Below are 12,390 nucleotides of genomic sequence, written 5' to 3'. Positions count from 1 at the left end.
AGTCCATGATAAAATGGAGAATATTAGTACAGTTACTTGTACATGATACATAAGGCCTGCCCTACTGCTGTAGTTATTTCTGTTGAATCTGCTTTCTTCATTTTCCAGGACAATTACGTGATGAAAACATGTTGTGGTGGAGCCTGGTCCTGTAAAGCCTCGCCTCACTTCATTTAAAGACTCAACATGAAAGAGTGAGGTATGTATTCATGGGACAATCAGAATGAATCCTCCAGGGCTCGGAACAACTGCATTCACATTGAAAAATGCTGAACATATTCTGCAAACTGCGATCCAACACTTACCTAGAGGCCTTTTTATAGCAATATTCTTAACACGTTTTGAAGACTATCTGACTGAAAATTATAGTAAATATTATATTAATCTAAGCTCTGAATTCTCAGTTTCTGTCCTTTTGGCTCCTCAGATATGGCTTTGATTCTTGACTGTACTTTTTGTTAAAAACCTAAAATGTGCTTTGTCTGTATTTTTACAGTGGGAGAACCTGCCATCTGTGGCCACATACGAGATCTCCTGTGATTGTCTGGAGGACTTTGGACAACAGAGAAATGATCCTGATGAGACTCTGCTAAAGATCATCAATGAACTGCAGAGTCGTCAGAGGCCTCAGATTAGAGGTATGTCATGTATTTTTCTGTTTATCACCGTCTTATAATCAAGTCATGCATTTAGATTTACAGGGATTTATTGGGTTGGTCTAAATTAATATCAGAGAAGTGAGATTTCTTTTTTTCCCCATCAAATTCTAACTTGGGCCTAGAACAAAATGTGTCTGACTCTGTGGCATCTGACCTTGGCCCTTTCTGAACCCGCCTCCTTCCTTTTGCTTCACACTTACACTACTTCTTTGAATTGAACATTAATTTCCTCTTAGAGTTTCAGATTCAGATTGTTCATATGTACACTATATTTTAGCTTCTTAAAACTTGCCAATATTTGGTCTCATTTCTGCTTTCTTTTTCATTATCAAATATCTATATGACTGTAAAATGTGACTCTTGTAAATAAACATGGAACATAAATAGTTTAGTGCATGAGGCTGCTCTCTGTAACACACACCTGTGAGTCGCATCGATGCTTATAAACCACTTCTCCTGCTGCGTGTTCTGCTTAGGACAGACCTTTCCTTCGAGGGAACATGCATTTCCAGTGTTAGTGAGTAGGAAAAGGAAGGAGGATGCGGTTTCAGAAAAGGCACAACAAACCACTCACAGATCCACAATCATCCATTATCATCCCAGACACTAGACTTTATTTTTTAACTAATAATCTACTCATATGGGCCCCAAAACTGTACATACAATGTAATAAAAAAAAAATTGGTATATAAGGTACCATCAACATACAATAAACTAGTTGTAAATTAAACTTAACGGTACTTTTTGATTTCAGATCGGACAGGCTGATGTCAAGGATTCGAGCTGATTTTCCTCCGATCACCGTCTAATCTGAGAAATAATAGTGAACTTTTGAAACACTGAACGAGGACAGTAATTCAGGAGTTACACTTTACATCAGAAAGAGCCTTTAAAGGACCCTAACGACAAGAACTTTTTAGCCTCCTTGCCTGGATAGAGAGTGCGTTAGAACAGTGGTTCCCAACCTGGGGAGCGGGGGCTCCTGGGACAGTAGGTGGGGCCCAGAGCTTTGTCTGGTCAGAGTGTCAGGTCATACATTTGCACAAGTTAAAATGGTTAAAAATCACAACAGGTGCATAAAACTATCTAATTTCAGAAAATGTGTTTAAAATGCATATCGGTAAATATTTTCAGGTTTTGATTTTTTTATTGTATTTGTTTCGACTGAGGGGGGGCCCCGGGCTGACTACAGCATGCACAGGAGGGGAATCAAGAACAAAGGTTGGGAACCACTGCAGTAGAAGGTCTTATATTGAATGAATTACAAGATCTAACAGGCAAGACTGAAGTCAAGCTTTCGTCCATATGCCAAGATACACTTGATCTGCTTCTGATGGTTAAAAACCCCAAAATCACAAAAAATAAAAGAATGTTTGAAACTTATCTGGAGCAATTTGTTATTTATGTTCTTAAAATCTAATTTGAAAATGTCATGGGGAAATGGTAGGTCCCATAGTGTGCTTGTTTCAATAGGACGCATATTTCAAAAAAGGCATATTTTCAAAAGTTATTTCTTAAAAACTAGCACTCCTATCCACCTTCTTTTACCACATATTGAATATTTTTAGTATTGTCTTTATGATTGTAAAATTTTAAGTCTGTGGCCTTTACACCTTTTGAAATAACCGGAGTCAAAAATGCCTATAGAGGCTAAAATGTCCATTTTTTCACAAACTTCCCCGCTTTAGGAGCCAATTTCTCATTAACTGCAGGGAGTCTGCGTGTGGAAATTTTTGTGGAAGAAGTTTAACTATTGTACTTGATAAAAATCCAAATAAAAAGTATTTCCTATTTCCTGGAACAAAAGTCATTTTCTAAGCCCTTTCTGAGAGCTAGCCGATGGCCTAATATAATGTAAAACATCGGCAATCACAGAACATTGGCGTCAGTGGTTCGGCCCTCGGTGATTTGGTGATGATGAAACTCGGCCCTTCACGGCACAAACAAACCTGCCGACCCCTGATGATCTTTTCTGGTTCCTCGGCCAAAACGAAGAACTCGCCGACAGAAATAACCTGGTCTGGACTCTCCTCAGTGTCCTGTAAACCCGAGTGCGATTAACCTCTTAACTCCCGCCTGAACCAAGAGTAACTTTTTTGTCATTTTTGGTCAAATTTTCGTCAATTTTTTGTCAAATTTTTGTCATTTTTTGTCGATTATTTTTTAATTTCGTGTCAATTTTATGTCATTTTTTTGTCATTTTTTTGTCATTTTTTTATCACATTTTTGTCAATTTTTTGTCATTTTTTGTCGATTATTTTTTAATTTTGTGTCAATTTTGTGTCAATTTTTTGTCATTTTTTTGTCCATTTTTTTGTCATTTTTTGTCAATTTTTTGTCATTTTCTTGTCAATATTTTATCACATTTTTGTCAAATTTTTATCACATTTTTGTCGATTTTTGTCAAGAAAGTGATTTTTTGTCACTTTCTTGTCAAATTTTTATCACATTTTTGTCATTTTTTTTAATTTTCTTGTCAATTTTTTGTCATTTTTTTTCAATTTTTTGTCATTTTTTTGTCATTTTTTTGTCATTTTCTTGTCCAATTTTTATCACATTTTTGTCATTTTTTCGTCACATTTTTGTCAATTTCTTGTGACTTTTTTGTCCCATTTCCATCCTTGTTTTCGTCTCAGTTGTTATTTCCACGCCTTTTTCCCAGAAGCTTTTGTACTGGGGTAAAGCTGGAGAGAACGTGCTCGGTCCAGGCGGGGGTTAAGGGGTTAAAGCGAGTCTCTCACAGAAGCCGCTGCAGAAGCTTCCCGAGGCTCAATCAGCCTAAGAGCACATTTATAAAGGTTTGTTTTATTGGTCAGACGTACAGTCACATCAGGACACTTTCATCACAGAAATGGCCTCTTATCCAAATGTAATCAGACGGATTGTCTTTAGGAGCCGCACTTCTCTGACCTCGCGCTCCGGCCGGAGGATTAGATCAAAGCCTGGACGGAGAAACACCACAGGCACAAAATAACGCTGAGGAAAATCGATTTGTTTTTACAGTTTTCACAATAACTGTTTCTTTAATTCAGTAATGAGTCTTCCCGAGTCGTGACGAGGTTTCAGAGAGGGGCCGGATCTCACCACCAGCGTAGCGGAATGTAACATCATCTCATGTAAAGCGCTTTATAAAGAAAGATCTAGTTGGAGACACGAAACTCCCCTGAAAAAGGATGATTAATCTCAGTGAGACTTTCCTAAATAAAGGTCAAACAAACAAAGAAGATCAGGCGAGTCTCCAGGTAGTCTTGGCGAAAACAAACCCATAAGACCCACAAAACTGACCTTTTTCCTTGCGTTGTTGCTGTGTTGTGTCACCTTTTTAATGTTTATTTTTTCTTCTTTTTTATCACATTTTTGTTGAATTTTTGTCACATTTTTGTTGATTTTTTGTCATTTTTTGTTGAATTTTTGTTGATTTTTTGTTGATTTTTTGTTGAATTTTTGTTGATTTTTTGTTGATTTTTTGTTGAATTTTTGTTGAATTTTTGTTGAATTTTTGTTGAATTTTTGTTGATTTTTTGTCATTTTTTGTTGAATTTTTGTTGAATTTTTGTCATTTTTTGTTGAATTTTTGTTGATTTTTTGTTGAATTTTTGTAGAATTTTTGTTGAATTTTTGTCATTTTTGTCACATTTTTGTCACATTTTTGTCACATTTTTGTCACATTTTTGTCACATTTTTGTCACATTTTTGTTGATTTTTTGTCACATTTTTGTCACATTTTTGTCACATTTTTGTCACATTTTATGTTGAATTTTTGTCATTTTTGTCACATTTTTGTCACATTTTTGTCACATTTTTGTCACATTTTTGTCACATTTTTGTTGATTTTTTTGTCACATTTTTGTCACATTTTTGTCACATTTTTGTTGATTTTTTGTTGAATTTTTGTCACATTTTTGTCACATTTTTGTCACATTTTTGTCATTTTTTGTTGATTTTTTGTCATTTTTTGTTGAATTTTTGTTGATTTTTTGTCATTTTTTGTTGAATTTTTGTTGAATTTTTGTCATTTTTGTCATTTTTGTCACATTTTTGTCACATTTTTGTCATTTTTTGTTGATTTTTTGTCATTTTTTGTTGAATTTTTGTTGATTTTTTGTCATTTTTTTGTTGAATTTTTGTTGAATTTTTGTCATTTTTTTGTTGATTTTTTGTTGAATTTTTGTCACATTTTTGTTGAGTTTTTGTCACATTTTTGTTGAGTTTTTGTCTTTTTTTTGCTGCGTTCACATCCTTGTTTTCTTCTCATGTTTTGTGGCTGTTTTGGTGCTTTTTTCCCAGAATCTTTTTGATTCTGTTAAAGCCAAACTGGAGAAAATGTGCTCCGTTCAGGTGGGAGTTAAGAGGTTCAGTCAATCTGTTAATTGTGGAATAAATAGTCTGTTTAAAGCAGTTATTATGGGACGAGTCAAACCAGAGGAAAGTGGGTCACGTTTTCTCCACGTCTCAAACATAATCGTCAGACGTGTTCTTGAACGCGTCCGTCATGTAATCTCTCCTTTCTGCTCATAAACATCCTCCTCTCCGCGGTCTCTCCCCGTGGCCTCGGTCTCTCGGCGCTCGGGGACAGAGCGGTAAATCCGCACAGACGCGATTAGCTCCGCGCCCACGTTTAACTCTTTTTATATTCATATTTCCCAACGCGGAACTCTTTCAGGTGCAGCGAGTCCGTCCGCGCTTAAGCCTGTCGGAGCTTTACCCAAACCGGGAGGAAATCCGAAGCACAGTTCATCCTCGGAGCGACAGCCGCAGAATAAACGCCGCCGCTCCTTCACACTTCACCGTCTGACGGGATCCGGCTCCGGGTTTTATTTCAGCACGGACGGATTTGATGTTTTAGGAGCGTAATCCGTGCGGTGCAAGGACGTGGAGAAGCAGGAGACAGGCGGAACGACTGAAGCACACTGGAGCCAGGGGAATGAAATACACAAGTGGAAATAGGTTGTTTTAAAACTCTTGACTCCCACCTGAACGGAGCACATTTTCTCCAGTTTGGCTTTACCCTAGTCAAAAAGATTCTTGGGAAAAAAGCACCAAAACAGCCACAAAAATGAGAAGAAAACAAGGATGTAAACGTGACAAAAATGTGACAAAAATGTGACAAAAATTCAACACAAAAATGACAAAAATTCGACAAAAAATGTGACAAAAATTCAGCAAAAAAATGACAAAAATTCAACAAAAACTCAACAAAAATTCAACAAAAATTCAACAAAAAAATGACAAAAATTCAGCAAAAAAATGACAAAAATGTGACAAAAATTCGACAAAAAATGTGACAAAAATTCAACAAAAAAATGACAAAAATGTGACAAAAATTCGACAAAAAATTTGACAAAAATTCTACCAAAAAATGACAAAAATTCAACAAAAAAATGACAAAAAATCGACTAAAATGTGACAAAAATTCAACAAAAATGTGACAAAAATTCAGCAAAAAAAATGACAAAAATGTGACAAAAATTCAGCAAAAAAATGACAAAAATGTGACAAAAATTCGACAAAAATTCGACAAAAAATCGACAAAAATGTGACAAAAATGTGACAAAAATTCGACAAAAATTCGACAAAAATTCGACAAAAATTCAACACAAATGTGACAAAAATTCAACAAAAATGTAACAAAATTTCAACAAAAATTCAACAAAAATTCAACAAAAATTCAACACAAATGTGACAAAAATTCAACAAAAATGTGACAAAAATGTGACAAAAATGTGACAAAAATGTGACAAAAATTCTACAAAAATGTGACAAAAATTCAACAAAAATTCAACAAAAATGTGACAAAAATGTGACAAAAATGTGACAAAAATTCGACAAAAATGTGACAAAAATTCGACAAAAATGTGACAAAAAAGTGACAAAAATTCAACAAAAATTCAACAAAAATTCAACAAAATTCAACAAAAATTCAACACAAATTCAACACAAATTCAACAAAACTCAACAAAAAAATTACAAAAATTCTAAACTAAAAAAAAAAAAAACTACAAAAGGTGACACAACACAGCAACAACGTGAGGAAAAAGATCAGTTTTGTGGATCTTAGCTTTCAAATGAGGTGCTACACAGGCCTATGTAACAGCCTAAGAGGACAGAATGCATTTGGTTCAGGCGGGTGGTAAGTGGTTAAAAATACCTTAAAGCTCGGCTCATGCCACAGTGAGGAGGAGCTTCACCCTCAGGTACAATGGGACTGATTTTAGTAAACGTTACTATCAAAGATGAATTAATATTACTGTAATATTAATACATCTTTTGCAGAAATTTAGGATTGACGTTTTCTGTGGAACACCCTCGAGTTTACACCTGGGTCTCTTCCCCCGACCAAATGAACGATACAGAAACAGAAACAGACCCAGAGCGTGAGGGACCAGTACCCGAGAGGGACCAGTACCCGAGAGGGACCAGTACCCGAGATAACCACAGACACCAAACACCGAGAGCTTTTGTGATGTGAAGGATCGATGGAGAGCAGCAGGTGTCATGTGTGTCTTCGACAGGTGGTGAACTTTATCGCCGTCCTTATCCAGCTCTGTCCGGCCCGTCAGCTGCACTTACAGCTAAAACATAACGGGACAGAGCGGAGCACGGGGGAAAGTCATCAAAGGCCACACACAGAGCGGCTCCTGTGTGTCCCCCCGTCTGACTGAACACATGTGTTTAAGGAATAACCTCGCTGAACATATGAGCTCGTTCTGAACACGCCTTTGAAAAGGAAATGCACCTGTGAGCCTGCAAACCGCTGCTCAAGGTCCATAGGATAAAAAGACATATATATGTACAAGACTCACATAAACAATACATACAAGATTATAAAAGACAGCTATACCAAAGGAGACTGGGGCCGCGCAGCACAAGAACTTCACCTGAGCCACCAAAGAGTTCAGAGTCGTTGAGGCGACGAATGAATTTAACCTCTTAACTCCCACCTGAACGGATCCTATTTTCTCCAGTTTGGCTTTAACCTAATCAAAAAGCTTCTTGGGGAAAAAGCACCAAAACAGCCACAAAAAATGAGAAGAAAACAAGGATGTAAACGTGACAAAAATGTGACAAAAATGTGACAAAAATTCAACAAAAATTCAACAAAAATTCAACAAAAATTCAACAAAAATTCAACAAAAATTCAACAAAAAAATTACAAAAATGTGACAAAAATGTGACAAAAATGTGACAAAAATTCAACAAAAATTCAACAAAAATTCAACAAAAATTCAACAAAAAAATTACAAAAATTCAGCAAAAATTTGACAAAAATTCAATAAAAATTCAACAAAAATTCAACAAAAAAATTACAAAAACTCGACAAAAATGTGACAAAAATGTGACAAAAATGTGACAAAAATTCAACAAAAAAATGACAAAAATGTGACAAAAATGTGACAAAAATGTGACAAAAATTCAAGAAAAATTCAACAAAAATTCAACAAAAATTCAACAAAAATTCGACAAAAATTCGACAAAAATTCGACAAAAATGTGACAAAAATTCAACAAAAATTCAACAAAAATTCAACAAAAATTCAACAAAAATTCAACAAAAATGTGACAAAAATGCGACAAAAATGCGACAAAAATTTAACAAAAATTCAACAAAAATTCAACAAAAATGTGACAAAAATTCAACAAAAATTCAACAAAAATGTGACAAAAATTCAACAAAAATTCAACAAAAATTCAGCAAAAATGTGACAAAAATGTGACAAAAATGTGACAAAAATTCAACAAAAATTCAACAAAAATTCAACAAAAAAATTACAAAAATTTGACAAAAATTTGACAAAAATTTTATAAAAAATCAACAAAAATTCAACAAAAATTCAACAAAAATTCAACAAAAATTCAACAAAAAAATTACAAAAACTCTACAAAAATGTGACAAAAATGTGACAAAAATTCAACAAAAATTCAACAAAAATGTGACAAAAATTCAACAAAAATGTGACAAAAATGTGACAAAAATTCAACAAAAATTCAACAAAAATTCAACAAAAATGTGACAAAAATTCGACAAAAATTCGACAAAAATTCGACAAAAATGTGACAAAAATTCAACAAAAATTCAACAAAAATGTGACAAAAATGTGACAAAAATGTGACAAAAATTCAACAAAAATTCAACAAAAATTCAACAAAAATTCAACAAAAATTCAACAAAAATGTGACAAAAATTCAACAAAAATTCGACAAAAATGTGACAAAAATTCAACAAAAATTCAACAAAAATTCAACAAAAATTCAACAAAAATTCAACAAAAATTCAACAAAAATTCAACAAAAAATCAACAAAAATGTGACAAAAATGCGACAAAAATTTAACAAAAATTCAACAAAAATTCAACAAAAATGTGACAAAAATTCAACAAAAATTCAACAAAAATTCAACAAAAATTCAACAAAAATTCGACAAAAATTCGACAAAAATGTGACAAAAATTCAACAAAAATTCAACAAAAATTCAACAAAAATTCAACAAAAATTCAACAAAAATGTGACAAAAATTCAACAAAAATTCAACAAAAATGTGACAAAAATTCAACAAAAATTCAACAAAAATTCAGCAAAAATGTGACAAAAATGTGACAAAAATGTGACAAAAATTCAACAAAAATTCAACAAAAATTCAACAAAAAAATTACAAAAATTTGACAAAAATTTGACAAAAATTTTATAAAAAATCAACAAAAATTCAACAAAAATTCAACAAAAATTCAACAAAAATTCAACAAAAAAATTACAAAAACTCTACAAAAATGTGACAAAAATGTGACAAAAATTCAACAAAAATTCAACAAAAATGTGACAAAAATTCAACAAAAATGTGACAAAAATGTGACAAAAATTCAACAAAAATTCAACAAAAATTCAACAAAAATTCAACAAAAAAATTACAAAAATTCAGCAAAAATTTGACAAAAATTCAATAAAAATTCAACAAAAATTCAACAAAAATTCAACAAAAATTCAACAAAAAAATTACAAAAACTCAACAAAAATGTGACAAAAATGTGACAAAAATTCAACAAAAAAATGACAAAAATTCAACAAAAATGTGACAAAAATTCAACAAAAATGTGACAAAAATGTGACAAAAATGTGACAAAAATTCAACAAAAATGTGACAAAAATTCAACAAAAATTCAACAAAAATTCAACAAAAATTCAACAAAAATTCAATAAAAATTCAACAAAAATTCAACAAGAATTCAACAAAAAAATAACCAAAAAATTACAAAAATTCAACGAAAATGTGACAAAAATGAAAAATAAAAGAAAGATAAAAAAACATAAAAAGGTGACACACCACCGCAACAACGCAAGGAAAAAGATCAGTTTTGTGGGTCTTAGCTTCCAAATGAGGTGCTACACAGGCCTATATAACAGCCTAAGAGGACAGAATGCACTTGGTTCAGGCGGGTGGTAAGAGGTTAGAATCCAAAGTTCTCATTAGTGCCTGAAGCTGTTGACACGAGCCTGGCAGAGCAGCAGACTGGCTCTACTGGACCTGGGACCTCTACGGAAACCCTGGTCCTGGTTTAGTCCTGGTTTAGTCCAGGCTTTGATGGTGATCTGTTTGCAGGACTCTGGGTCTGCTGGACCTGGGACCTCTACGGAAACCCTGGTCCTGGTTTAGACCTTGTTCAGTCCAGGCTTTGATGGTGATCTGTTTGCAGGACTCTGGGTCTGCTGGACCTGGGACCTCTACGGAAACCCTGGTCCTGGTTTAGTCCAGGCTTTGATGGTGATCTGTTTGCAGGACTCTGGGTCTGCTGGTGAAGCGGCTGGAGGTCGGGGGAAAAGCCGAGCAGCACAGCCTGTTCCAGGAGAACGACTGCATCATCCGGATCAACAACGGAGACCTGCGCAACATCCGCTTCGAACAGTAAGAACTTTAGACACTTAACACCAGCTCCACATCTGCTTCAGACAGTAAGAACCAGTTTAAACCAGCTCCACATCTGCTTCGAACAGTAAGAACCAGTTTAAACCAGCTCCACATCTGCTTCAGACAGTAAGAACCAGTTTAAACCAGCTCCACATCTGCTTCGAACAGTAAGAACCAGTTTAAACCAGCTCCACATCTGCTTCAGACAGTAAGAACCAGTTTAAACCAGCTCCACATCTGCTTCGAACAGTAAGAACCAGTTTAAACCAGCTCCACATCTGCTTCAGACAGTAAGAACCAGTTTAAACCAGCTCCACATCTGCTTCGAACAGTAAGAACCAGTTTAAACCAGCTCCACATCTGCTTCAGACAGTAAGAACCAGTTTAAACCAGCTCCACATCCGCTTCGAACAGTAAGAACTTTAGACACTTAACACCTGCGCAACATCCGCTTCGAACAGTAAGATCTTTAGACACTTAACACCTGCGCAACATCCGCTTCAGACAGTAAGAACCAGTTTAAACCAGCTCCACATCTGCTTCGAACAGTAAGAACCAGTTTAAACCAGCTCCACATCTGCTTCGAACAGTAAGAACCAGTTTAAACCAGCTCCACATCTGCTTCAGACAGTAAGAACCAGTTTACACCAGCGCAACATCCGCTTCGAACAGTAAGAACCAGTTTACACCAGCGCAACATCCGCTTCGAACAGTAAGAACTTTAGACACTTAACACCTGCGCAACATCCGCTTCGAACAGTAAGATCTTTAGACACTTAACACCTGCGCAACATCTGCTTCAAACAGTAAGAACCAGTTTAAACCAGCTCCACATCTGCTTCAGACAGTAAGAACTTTAGACACTTAACACCTGCGCAACATCTGACAGTAAGAACCAGAGTTTAGACACTTCCATCTTGGACGACTTATTCAGACCGTTGTTTATGAAGCACAGGGTGAACGGGGTCGTTTTCAGGTTAACATCGTGTGTTCCGGTCCTTCCTTTCAGCCTCCTTCTCTTTCTCCTTTTCTGTCGTTTGCGTTTCGTTTTATCCGATGCTTTTCTGCTGTGAGCGTGCATCCTGGTGGAACCAGCACAGGGGTTAAAGGCTGTTTATTTATCTTGTGAAATGATGTCGCTGCTTTAGACCGAGCCCAGAGAGAGAGAGCAACGCTGCACTTTCATTACGCCGCCATTTTCAATCCGTCATAATGATGGACGGCCTTCAACATTTTCTGTCAAAGCTTAAAATATTCTGTAAATGACGGAGAATTTTCGGTTCATGAAACCTCTGAGTGACTTCCATCCATCCATTTTCTTCTGCTTTATCCGGGGCCGGGTCGCGGGGGCAGCGTCTCAGCAGAGATGCCCAAACTTCCCGATCCACACACACCTCCTCCAGCTGTTCTGGGGGGACCCCGAGGCCACACCTCCTCCAGCTGTTCTGACCCCGAGCTCGGAGACATAGTCCCACGAGCGTGTCCTGGGTCTTCCACGAGGCCTTGTCCCACTAGGACATGCCTGGAACACCTCCCGCGGGAGGCGACCAGGAGGTATCCGGAACAGATGCCCGAGCCACCTCAGCTGCTCCTTTCGACGTGAAGGAGCAGCGACTCTACTCCGAGCTCCTCCCGGGTAACTGAGCTCCTCACCCCCAGACACCCTGCGAAGGAAACTCATTTCGGCCGCTTGTATTCGCGATCTTGTCCTTTCGGTCATGACCCAAATCTCATGACCATAGGTGAGGGCGGGAACGTAGATCGATCGGTAAATCGAGAGCTTTGCCCCGACTCAGCTCCCTCTTCACCACGACAGACCGATACAGCGACCGCA

General features: G+C 36.2%; 1 protein-coding gene across 1 annotated transcript in view; it reads left to right on the top strand.

The window, feature by feature from the left end:
• Positions 1-496: 496 nt before the first annotated feature.
• LOC306982617 (partitioning defective 3 homolog) overlaps positions 497-12,390 on the top strand; it is a gene marked incomplete at both ends in the record, with an annotated part of 30,357 nt that continues 18,463 nt past the window's right edge. The window contains 3 exons of the mRNA XM_079583086.1: positions 497-638; positions 5,323-5,509; positions 10,428-10,553. Coding sequence (XP_079439212.1) covers positions 497-638; positions 5,323-5,509; positions 10,428-10,553 — 455 coding nt within the window. The remainder of the gene's footprint in view (positions 639-5,322; positions 5,510-10,427; positions 10,554-12,390) is intronic.

The sequence above is a fragment of the Gobius niger genome (genome assembly GCF_951799975.1).
Source record: "Gobius niger genome assembly, contig: SCAFFOLD_202, whole genome shotgun sequence".
Classification (NCBI taxonomy): Eukaryota; Metazoa; Chordata; class Actinopteri; order Gobiiformes; family Gobiidae; genus Gobius; species Gobius niger.
Note: the sequence above shows the minus strand (reverse complement) of the source record. Positions and strands in the feature narration are given on the sequence as shown.